General features: G+C 36.7%; 1 protein-coding gene across 1 annotated transcript in view; it reads left to right on the top strand.

The window, feature by feature from the left end:
• The window catches only part of ADGRB3 (adhesion G protein-coupled receptor B3), a 458,329-nt gene that overhangs the window by 343,956 nt on the left and 101,923 nt on the right, over positions 1-12,450 (top strand). Inside the window, exons 17-18 of the mRNA XM_018077922.2 lie at positions 8,741-8,867; positions 10,500-10,603. Of these exons, the coding sequence (XP_017933411.1) occupies positions 8,741-8,867; positions 10,500-10,603 (231 nt within the window). The remainder of the gene's footprint in view (positions 1-8,740; positions 8,868-10,499; positions 10,604-12,450) is intronic.

Here is a 12,450-nt window from a genome sequence, read left to right as displayed (position 1 = left end):
TTGTCTGAAAGGGAAAGACTACTCTGTTCTACATGTTGTAGTTGAGGTTTACAGTGAAGAAAAGATACCCAACTGAAGATGTTAAGCATCAGTCACTACAACTCTCACCTCAGAATGGTTAATTATGATGTCTCTGATCTCAGTCAAAAGCCAATAGCAAGCTATATGCCTTTTTCCTACTGAGGTATTTGTATCAAATGTGTTTTTAATGTGTGACCTGATAACCAATAAAAGATTTGGTGCAGGTTCAGTCAGGATGCTGGCTGATTCACCAAAGAGAGAATAGGGAGATAAGGATTACTCTTATTGAAGCAGTTGTTAATTGACCAGTCAGGTACACAAGATAACATCTGATCTAACAAAGAGACATCTCTCAGGAAGAAATAGAATACTTATTTTAATTAAAAGGGGTGGTCAGATTATCTCTTGAATAAGGAAGAAATCAATGCATTTGAAGAAAAACAGATTAGATCTGTTTAGGCTCCTGGGAAGGACTTACAGAAAAGGATTCAGTATAAAAAGCAAGTGCCTTACACAAGAAAAAGGACATAACCTGAGCCCTAACATATAGAGAAAATAGAACTCTTTATAAACTGAATGTTTAGGAAATCTTGCATAATAACAACTGGATAAAAGAGGAGACATACTGCTGACATAATGCCCATGTCAGTAGAGCAAATGTCAGTTTATTTTATTCCTCTTTGTTTATTTTTGTCTTATTTTATTTCTCTTTTTTATTATTATTTTTTATCTTATACACATTTGTAACTGTGTCCTATTTTTTTTTATTGATTGTTTGTTTTAGCTCAGTCTGGCTTGAGTTAAGTTTGTTTTCAAAGTGCAAGGCGACAGGAAAAGGTCTTTTCTTCTTTCTTTTAAATTATACACTGAGATAATTTAACTCCAATTGCCATGACTCCACAGCATGTTCTTCAGAGAACCCACGGGTAACTGTTGTAGGATACACAGTAGGATTGTGTAAGAGCAGCAGGTGGTATCACAAGATACAGGGGAGGAGATGCTGACAACTAGGAGGGTTCTTAGTCATGCAACTAAGATATGAAAGAACAAGTATGAAACCTGAGGATCTTCAGACAGTGTGTAATACTGATGTTTGAATGCTCAATCTGCAGAGTAAGTAACACTGAAAGAAGCAGGAACTGAAACGCGAGTGCCAATCCCTGTCTTCTTGCAATGTGGCTACAAAATCCATACTTTGCTTTACCTGTGTAGTTCTGCATAATTCTGCTTCAACAAAAAGGGATGAGAGTACTCTCAAACCCGAATGTGCTATAGTTTGGGGTTAGATCATCCACTGCAAATCTGTACCTATTCAACACCCCTCATGCAGAGCAGGAAACGGAATTCATCTCTTCTATCTCAGAACCATTGAGCTGTTAGATAAAAGGGAGACTCTCCATTGTCCATCTTTGAGGAGAACCTAACTCCAGATTTTGAAAGGTAGTGTGTGAACATCTAGCTCTGAAGGAGAGCTCAGGTCTCTCATGCGTCACCAGAGCAATGAGCATCATTTCAGTGCCTGACCACTAAACATATTTGCTTCTGCCATTCTCATTTTGTGTCTTAACTTTTTTCCTTCATTATAATTGGTATCTCTGGAGCCTAATCCAAAGCACACTCTGAGGAGGCTGGACATGTACTGGTTTTAGTTTTATCTGTCTTTTCAATCTAGGATAGCATAGGATGTTGTAACAGTAACACTGGTGGAAGCCCAGCCACTTTTCTTCCCCTCAGTTTTGTTTCACACTTGTTCCTCTCGCTGCTGATCACAGCTGGCCTTGAAACTTGAACTAACAATACTATGCTTTATTGCCTGTCATTTGAAAGAAATATTAACAATAGCTACAACTGCCACCCAGGCTTTAACATTCTTAATTTCCAGGATAAACTTCTGAGCTCCTAATCTTTCCCAGCCCATGGCAATATACATTTTACAAAGTTCCTTTTTGCTAGAAGGCCCCGTGAGTAATAGTACAGTGTGAAAGATTTTGTAGGTTGATCAATTGGAAAACACTGCATGACAATTTTTCCTTAGTTCATCATAAATCTGCATATTTATTTATAGTCTAAACAAAATAAAATGAAAGATTTTACTGATTTTGTGAGGGGTGTGCTGCATAAGAGTGTAGAGATTTTGTAGAATATAAAACCTTTTGCTTTCCAGCTAGTCCTCAGAGATCAGAGGGGCTGGGTGCAGCTAGGCTTTATTTTTGCTTATAACCAATTCAGCACTATAAGCCCAGTGCATTCACTAAAATCCCAGATGCATCAGTAGTATGGGTCTCATTCTCAATCACAGATTCACAAATTGTGTGGTTTACCACTTCAACACCAGAATTTGGTCAAGGTCAATAAGAACTTTCATGAACAGATTCACAAATAATATGGTTTCCGCTTAAACACTGTAAGTGTGATCAAGTTCATTAGGAATTTTCATGAACACAGAATCACAAATAGTATGGTTTACCAATGTGACACAGTAAGTCTGGTTGAGTTCAATAAGACCTTTACTTCTGTAGTTTCTAGGAAATCATCTTGGGACCTGATATCCTGGAAGGAAAGTGTGGCCCCTGGTCTGCTCCTTTCATTCTGGAGGTCCATGAGGAAAAAAGACACAGTTCTTATAAATTCTCAACAGACACCAACATCCTTGTATGCAGGAGGAATGCCCAGTACTTCTATGCTGCTTCTCTGAGGGCTTCTACAGGGTCAGACGTAGATAAAACTATGGAAAGTGATTGCTTTCCCTCCAGTTTTTAGTGCACGGATTCTCATCTTCTTAGGAGATTTTTCTCTATAAATTTGAGAAAGGCAGAAGAATGCTGTTGTTCAAATGTTGATTCATTAGGCTTTTTAAGATACAGAAACAGAGCTGAAGGATTGTCATTTGTCTGATGCTGTTCAAAAACATGGATGAATCCCATACCTCTAATAATGATAAGTCTGCATGGTAGCAGTATTACAGAGGACCAGTAATCAGGAACTATACAGTAGGAGGCAGGAAACTTCTAGTATTTTTTTCACCCTGGTTTTGACTTATAATTTCTTTGGAATTTCCTTCCATTTTACACATTGATACTTGCAATATCCTATTAGTAGGGCAACTGTTGATTACAGCACAGTTCATAGATATTGTGTGATAGATCATGTCCTAAACTGTTTGGAAGGGGAAGTATAAAGAGTAATAAAATATTACCACAAGCATTAATACTCACTTCCATATATCTCCCCTTTTCATGAATGATTTATATATAGCAGCCAAACAGGTAACCAAGGCAATTTTTGATCCTTCCCATGGACCTTGCTGTGAGTTGTACATTATTAGAAAGTTAGTCTAACAATGCATGCTTGTAACTACGACTCTGCTACAATTCCTACTTTTTAGGGTTTAATATCTCATCTGGTTTAAATCATATTAAAATAAAACTTGGTTTCCACCCCAGATACACATTCGTTTTACAAAAGAATTGTTCATATAGGATTTATTTTTGGTATAAAGATCAACAAGAAAATTAAATTTTCAAAGATTTCTACTTTCTTTGGCAAAAAAAGGAATTCACAGATATGTAATTGAGGACAAATAAACAATTCAATGTCTGAATAGAAAAAGTGGCCTCAGTCTTCAGGAAAATGAAGTTTTCTAGTTGGGGATCCAGTCATAAGATATTCATCACCCAGCTTTTTTTTCTGATATCACACAAATTCAGGCATCCTTTTTGGGACATTTCAAGTATTTTAGACAGGTAGTCATAAGGCAGTTATTTTTCTCTAATTTATTTATTTTCATTTCCATTATTTAATAAATTGGATTTTCTAAGTATGTGAGGGGAAAGAAAGCCTTGGGTCATAATGACGTAATGTTAATCATATTAACAATTTCAGAGTAAACAATACTTTTTTAAAATGCAGCTTTATGTTTGACATTATTAAGGAAAGTGTGTTTGCATCCACCTTTTCTTTGTGCTTTTTTTAAAAAATTATGCATACTAAGAGTTAGGTCATGTCTCAGATATATGGACATGCACAACTGAAAGGAGACTCCTGCAGTTGAGCCTTCCCTCTGATTTACTTGGGATTTTAGGTCCAGGTGTAAAGAAGTAAGCAGGTGTTGGAAGGACTTTATCTTCACTAATGTGCCAGCTAGCACACCTGAACAGGCACAGTGATGTCTGTAGTCTGCTACTCATAAGGGCCATGAGCTTCTTTCTTACCTTTTGCTAGGCTAAAAAATTCTGATATCTGCATTTTCCATGTGCTTCTCATCATTATATATCATTATTTACTGAGAATATTGTTGGAATACCGAAGTCTGTCCTAAAGGAAAAACAGCACCTAGTTGAACAGAAAAAAAATTATATAAAAATATACATACTCAAGAATTAAACAGAATTAAAATCATCCCAACAGAAATAATATTATAGTTTCTTAATTTCTGTGTAGTTTGCTTTCACCAAAGCTGTAATTAAATACCTAAATAACAGCTTCATGCTGTTAAGTAATGTAACTTAATGATTAAAAAGCTTTCTTATCCTACTTTAACCACAGATATCAATCATCAAAGAAATTACTCAAGTGAGCTACCATCATATATGTATAGCAAGATGATAACTCTTTGCTTCTGATGATCAAAACCCAAGCAACTACTTGGATCACTAGTTGCCAATACGGGAAAAAAAGTAGTTAATAGTGTTGTCAACTTCCTTCTTCTTTGTCTTACAAAATCTTCCTGAAAAAAAAAATTAAATCTTTAGTTTGAAAAACATTTCTTCAAAATAAATTAATAAAGTAGAAAGTGTACAATATGAGATGAAGTCCTTTATTGAGTGGGTTTGATAACAAAGCCATAACTGATTTTTATATATCAATATGTTAAAGTAAACAAAACAGTGCAATTAGTAAGATATGTTTATTATTAATTTTTTAAACAAATAAACAGTACATGGCAAACAGTGTCATGAGACCAAGAAAAATACTGCAAAATAAGGGAAATGTAGTTGCTAGAATATCAAATCTGGCCTGATCATCAGTCTTGGCCAGATTGGCAATTGTGTCTGTGAATGAATTTTTTATTCTACAAAAGTACTCCTGTCCTGTAAACTACATTTCCTTTGCAATATCTGAGAAAGTCGTATTATCATTTTCAGTAGTGACCATAATTAATTTATAATGCAATATTGCATGTAACATTGTCAGAGTAAAATCCACATTTTTTCTTCTATATCACACATGATTAAAATTTTATGTATATCATTTGGCTATCATTTTTGTTGCATAGTATATTCCTAGTCTTGATTAGAACTAAGAAGTTTATATTAAACTCTGAAAGGTTATTGAAAAGACACCACAACATTCCTCTAGCTGTAAGACTACTCTGAGAAGGACACACATGTAGGTAAATATTTGAGCTGAGGGGTTTTATGATGTATATGCCATATTAGCCACAGAACCAAGAGCCCAAATTACATCCTGCTTAGGATTTTTCCCCTACTTCCCCTGCTTCCCTCAGCTGCAGGATGACACAAGATCTGCAATGGTAAATCTATGCTTCTTGGGAATTCCTTTGCTTCTCTCATGGGAATTTTGCCAGGTTGATTAAATCATCCATAGCTCAGTAGAAAAGTACAAAAATTGCCAATAATGGGCATGAACCTTCATCTATATTTGATACATATTTTCAATTCAATTATTTCCCTTGATATAAATAGAACTTGTGTTAATAGTACCTGTCACTCCTTTATAGCTTTCTGCATAACAAGAAAGATCCACAGGAATAATAGGTGCCCTTTTGCATATTCATATGATCACCCTAAATGTTAGACACATAGTCAAAGAAAATCACACCAAAAAGGAATAAAGCTTCTAAATATGAGATAGATTCTGGCTGGCCCAGGAGAGTTGCATTACACGAGGGACCGATCATAAATGGAGGACTTCATAAAAAGTGTAGCACTGAGATGTACTAAGTATAACAGTTTTAACTCAGTATTTCCATTCCTTGTTTACTTTATACCTAAAACCAAATACTTACTTTATGTCAACAAGTCAAAATTACCAGCATCTCTGAGCAAACTGGTAATCATGCATTTACTGTTCTGCTGGCATAAGTGTCATGCAACAAATTGTAGTTACCCTTTTCTTCTGGTTCTGCTCATTACTCCATCTCCTTCATGGACTTGGGATAACATTCTGTGGAGCTTCTGTCAGTCATAATTTCAACAAGCTACGAATATATATTTTTAATGAGGTTTTATGGGTTTTTTTAAAACTGCATCAGTTAGAAAAGAGAGAAAGAACACATTTAATCACTGAATTTTCATCTGCTGCATATTCAAACACAGTGCTGTTAAGCGAGAAATTGAAGTGTATCGCTGAAAAAAATGAACAATAAAATCTAAAAAGTGTCCATATTAGACTGACTCTGCTCCTGCCATGTCAATCATTGCCTTATTGCTGAATCCACTTAAAATACTTTCTTTATTTCAGTACTAAAATTTTCAGTAATACTGAAAAAATTTTGCAAAATATGTAATGTATTTATGGTTCAGCTACTTTATGATTAGAATTTTGTATTTGTGCAAGTGACTTGAAGAACAGAATGAGCCCCCCTAAACCTGCTGGATTGCCCATGGTTTATACTAATTTAAATATAGTTATAATTGTAACAGATGTTCTGTTTTAGACTAAACTGGTGTCTGTGATTGTCTACCTTTTATAATTAGAACTTGTCTGATTCTTATGCATTGGACACCATCTGTAAGGATTTAGTTCTAACTGGACATATTCTGCATCCAGTGCTTTTCAGCACAGGCTGAATTCAATTTATTAAATCTTATTCTCAGGATGACTAATACCATTCTTTTGTTTTAAAATATGTCAATTTCTCTTAAGCTATCAATCCGTAATATTTAATCAGCACAGATAAATGCATTTCATTTGGCCTTAACTGTGTGTCACAATAAGAGAAGAGACAGGAACGCTAATAAACTGAATTGTTTAAGTTATCCAGAAGATAATGCTTCCGAATTAGAATATGTAACTATATTTTTCAAAGTGGATGTTGATTTAGCCTATAGCCCTCTGAAAGACACAATTTGTGAAGGAAAGCTAATAAACCGCTTTAGTGGCTTGAAGAATTGGTGATTTTCTCTCAATTGTTTCCCTCAGTTGCTGTTTGTTTCATTTATTACAGGACTCTGTTTCTAAGACAATAGTGTGTAGGGGTTACATCTGGTGTGTTCAAAAACTAGTGGCACAAAATGCTGAGGTGGCCTGGGGTGAACTGCACTCTGAGAGCAGGCTTGGGATAACAAATTGCTTTTGCATGAGGGCCCTGGAACATAGAATCACTTACATAGGTGTGTTGTCAAGGCAGAAGAGGTGAAACAAGGGTGGTCACAGGGACTGGAAATTATTATTCCCCCACCTTGTTTCTTCCCCCCTTCATTTTTCCTTTTTTTCAAGCCATTTAGTGACCTGAGGTGAAACGGTCAGGAATTGACAGCACACAGGCTGCTGCTGGCAGCAGAGTCACTGCAGTTGCTCCTTGGACATGGAAGGAGGAGGAAAAAAGAAGAAAGAAACCTAGTTGTTTTCTAAACATAACACATGTAAAGATAATATGTTTGCTTTAGTGTAAACCAACCCCCTTTTCCCGTAGAAATTATTCTCTCTCCCCCCCCCCCGGCAGTTCAGGAAAAAGGGGAGATGATTTTTTCTCTCTTCCTCTCCTTCTTCTTGCTCGCACAAAGAAAACGTGGGTTGATACCATTTTTATTGTTCTGCTGGGGTGGGTTTCAGACCTTGTATTAGCATATTGAATGTCTAATTGAATTCGGGGGCTGTGTTAATCATCTTGTTTTGTTTAAGGGTGGTTGGTGAAAGATGCCAAAAAATGATTGCTTTGGCTTGGGGTTAGAGTGGTGCTGCCACCCCAAGAAAAAGAATCGAGAAGGGGGAGGGAGCTGGGGAAAGGCGAGTTGACTGAGTGATGTCTGGAGGGCGAACTCGTGTGTCTCTTTGGTGATGTGTGCTGCTGTACTGAAATCCACCCCTCTGCTGGAGCTAAGGCAAGAGTTGGAGGCATCTGATGCTGCCGTTTCCAGGGTGAAATTTCTAAGGCTGGTCGCTAAAAACAACAACCAAAAAAAACCCCAAATCCTCAGCAAAAATAGCAGTCAGAACAGAAGATCCAGCATCTCGCGGTCCAACTGACATAACCCAGACAGACGTTTGAGAACCACATGGTTTTAACCTAGCCACACACACCGGGGAAGGAGGGGGGGGAAGGGACTAAAAAAGACACTGCAACTATCGAACATCACATTTCTTACAAAAGGGCCAGGAACAGAGCCGGTAGGAAAAGGGGAAAAAAAAAAAAAGAGAGAGAGAGAGAGGAAAAGCCTCCCCCTCTTCCCCCATGAGTTTTTCGCAGTGCTCTGGTGAGGCTCGGAGGTGGCTGGGCAGCGCAGGGGGGCTGCTGGCGCGGCTGGCGGGGCTCGTCCGCAGCGCCAGCGCGCCCCGCGCGCTCAGCACCGCGGGCCCGGACAGCTCCGCGCCCCGCCCGGCTCGGCGGCGCTGCCCCACAACAAGTACCGCGCCGCTGTCCGGAACTCCGCCGCTCGCTCCCCGCGCCTGAACTGCATTGTCTCCTCACCGAATCGGCCGTCAGGCGTAATTACCCCCGTTTCCCCCCACCCCCTCCTCTCTCTCTCCTTTGCAGGAACGACTCTTTGGGAACCTGGTCCACCCAGGGATGTAAAACTGTGCTTACCGATGCATCCCATACGAAATGCTTATGTGATCGTCTCTCTACCTTCGCCATTTTGGCTCAGCAACCTAGAGAAATAGTAAGTAACAAAGGGGGGAAAAAAACCCAGTTTTAATGCAAAAGGCAATGCGGGAGGGAGGGTTGCGGGGGGAGGGGGAGCTGGTCCATCTTTCCTCTCAGGTATATTGCAGACGTTGCATTGAGGAATTGTTTAATATTGCAGGTAGGCAAATGTTAGTCTCCTGCTGTCTACACTGTCTCAGATAAATGAATTCCAGATTCTGTGATATAACTAATTCCTCATGAAATTTGCATGCTCTCGAACTCCATAAATATTTCAGAGAAAGCCTTATAATTGTGGTGCAAATGTGTAGAAAACTTTTGTATTGAACAATTAAGGGAATGTACAAGACTTTATTATTGCTCTTGGTAGGAAAACCTTAGATACTGTAGTTAAACAGATTGCAGATCTGCATTGGACATTTTCAGCATAGATTTTCTATGTAGTCTGTTTATATGATGTAAGAAAAATAATCAAGTTTTCATGAGAAAGAGGGGACATTAAGTGTATAAGCAGACACTCCCAGTATTACTGAAAGTAAAAATAGCTAAAAAGAAAATATTTGTGAAGTTATCCTGCCTAGACATAATTTCATTTTCCTGGTTTTGGAAGCGTATAATCAGAATATTTTTAATAGCAAAGTAAATCAGTTTGGAACAAAGTGGTTGAAATAAAATACTACTTACTGCCTGAGATCTGGCCTAAAAGTACATCTGTCTTATCTCCTATTTGGGTGACAAAAGATATCTTGATAAATGTAATTTACAGTACATCCTCAAAGCTTTAAAAAGCATTTTGGTAAACCAGGCACGATATCCTTTCAAACTTTTAGATCTAAATTTTTTCCATATGTATTAGCAAAACCCATGTCTATTTCAGGACATGAGCACGTAAACCTACAGAGGAAAAACCTGATCTGATATCTGAGGATAATAGTTTCTTTTTTAGAAGGGAAAGCTATTTTGTTTTCAAGGTCATTCATTTTTTTTTTCATTTTGTATTAGTACACAGAGTACAAATGAAATAATTCTGATTTTGAGGCTTTTTTAAATGGAAGACTTATGATACTGTTGCCATAGATATCATGCCATTTCTTCTAGGCAATCAGGAGCCCAAGGAAATTAAGCATGTGAGAATAGTGGCTTGAAGTCAAAGTTATTAAAAGTCAGAAAGTTTGGTAATTCTGCAACAAGCATGAATCAAATTCTGGGACAAATTACTGGATGATCTTTAATATATTACAGTGAAACCAAGCTGTTTGTTTAATGCACAATCCTAAATATTGCTACTTCTCAAGAGAAATGTATCTTTTAATTAATGTCTACTGGGGAGTCATTTAAACTTGTACTACTCCATAGTCTCCTGTTACATTGTAATATTACTATTTCATTTTTTAAAGTATCATGCAGGTATTACAAGGCATTTTAAAGCTCAAAGGCCTCTGAGGAATGTATTAAGCAGATCTCAGAGTTATGTATGGATCAGTTTTGGAACTAAGTTGCTTTCTGCTTCATAAGTAGTATTACTGAAACTGTCTGTGACAATGTGGCTGCTTTTATAATTTTGTTTTTGTTGCTTTTTTTCTTTTAACTTGTTGTTTTAATTGCTGGAGGATGTTTTTTCTTCATGGTTGTCTGTTGTAACCTACAGATCATGGAATCATCTGGTACACCATCAGTGACCTTAATAGTAGGCAGTGGTCTTTCATGCTTGGCTTTGATCACCCTAGCAGTTGTCTATGCAGCACTATGGAGGTATGTGATGGATTAAGAAAGCAAAATGTAAATACATAATTATATTTAGTTGAACTGAAATTTAGAGAGAGCATTAGATGCAACATTTATTGTTTAGAACATTAAAAAAAATAAAAGCAAAATGTAATGCATGTTTCGATGCCTGAATTTATTGATGTGATTGATCAGTTTTACTGTCTTGGCCTACTGGTGATGTATAGCCCGTTCTTCTCTTTCCCCTCTTCAGTGTAAATGGTATTGCTCTTTTGGTGGAGTATTCATAGATAAATAACAACAGGATTCTTATATATGATATATTTCATGTGAGGCTTCTGGCCTTTCTCCATTTACATTTTTAAACAAAACTTATAAGTGATAAAATAAACATCAAAGTGGCACATCAGGTATTGAAGATTTATGGAGGTTTACTCAACTGGTTTTGAATTTAATCAGATCAGTTACAAGTTTGAATAATGACCACAAAATTAAAAAATCTTAAATAGTGAGGTGGTACATTCCAGTAATAGACTTTCTTTCGATCCTGATTTTACAATGTTAAAATATTATATTGATTTAAAAGTGCAATAAATATTTATGGAGTAAATTAATTTGAGAAGTCAGGAGAAATAGCATGATGTCTTAGTGCAGAAGAAACACAAAATTAAGTTGAAAAGTCATGCAAAGTAATAAATATTTTAAAAAAGTGAACATGGATTCTCATTTAACTTTCTTTCAATAATAATAATAAAAAGGTTCTTATGCAAGTAATAAGGAACATGGGGATAAAATAATAATTTTTAGAATAATGTAAAATCAGCCAATAGAATTCTGCTTGGTAATTTTACACCCTTTTCTCTTACACTTTCTTGTGTACCACAGAGACTCATAAGATTAGACATATATATATTAAATAAGAATATCTAGTTACATAAGTCATGATGGAAAGAGTATAAAAAATATCAGCTCTTATCTGTCAAAACTACGAATGAGAATATTTCAGGATATAATTCCCATCTGAAGAACTATAGTGTTATTTTTGCCCTCCCTGATATATTTAGCACTTGGATAGAAATACTGTCATGCTCAGTGGAACTGATCTTCTCCATTATTTAAATTAGACATAAGGAAGAAATCTTTTACTTTGAGGGTAGTGAGACATTGAAACAGGTTGCCCAGAGAAGCTATGGATGCCCCATTCCTTGAGGTGTTCAAGGCCAGGTTGGATAGAGCTTTGAGCAACCTGGTTTGATGGAATATGTCCCTGCCCATGACAACAGGTTGTAACTAGATAATTTTAAGTTCCCTTCCAACCCAAGCCTTTCTATGATTCTATGATTCCATTAACTTCTAAGCAGAGATAAAATGTTATGTGTTATGGATTTAATGTGGGTTCTGCATCCAAGTTAAGACAGGATAGCTCATATAGATCTCAGTGTTCTATCAGGGAGATATTTTTAAAGTATTATGACAGCTGAGTGGCATGTAATTTAAATCATTAAAATATGTCTGCAATGTGTTTCTTCAGAGCACATAGTAAACAACCATAGGGAGAAGATAGACACTGAGACTTATATGTACATATACTTGTTTTTATAAATCTAGGGGTAGGGAGAAATCTAATGTTTTGACCCTATGTCTGCATTTATATTTTGGAACACCCACCTTCCCTTTGAATGGCAGGACCTCTTTAGAAGTGATATGAGTTAGATGTATTCTGATCCATAAAAGGCCTGTATGAGCATTCTTTTATGGTTCATTGATTTGATCCCCCCAACTGAAAATTCAAACTGAAAAATAAATTCAGTATCAATCAAATATTCATCTGTCCCTTCCCTTTTCCTTTCCCTTCCCTTCCCTTTTCCTTTTCC

The sequence above is a fragment of the Manacus vitellinus genome, unplaced genomic scaffold (genome assembly GCF_001715985.3).
Source record: "Manacus vitellinus isolate BGI_N305 unplaced genomic scaffold, ASM171598v3 scaffold_4_pilon, whole genome shotgun sequence".
In the NCBI taxonomy this organism is placed as follows: Eukaryota; Metazoa; Chordata; class Aves; order Passeriformes; family Pipridae; genus Manacus; species Manacus vitellinus.
The sequence above is the reverse complement of the archived record's forward strand: the minus strand, read 5'-3'. Positions and strand labels throughout refer to the sequence as shown.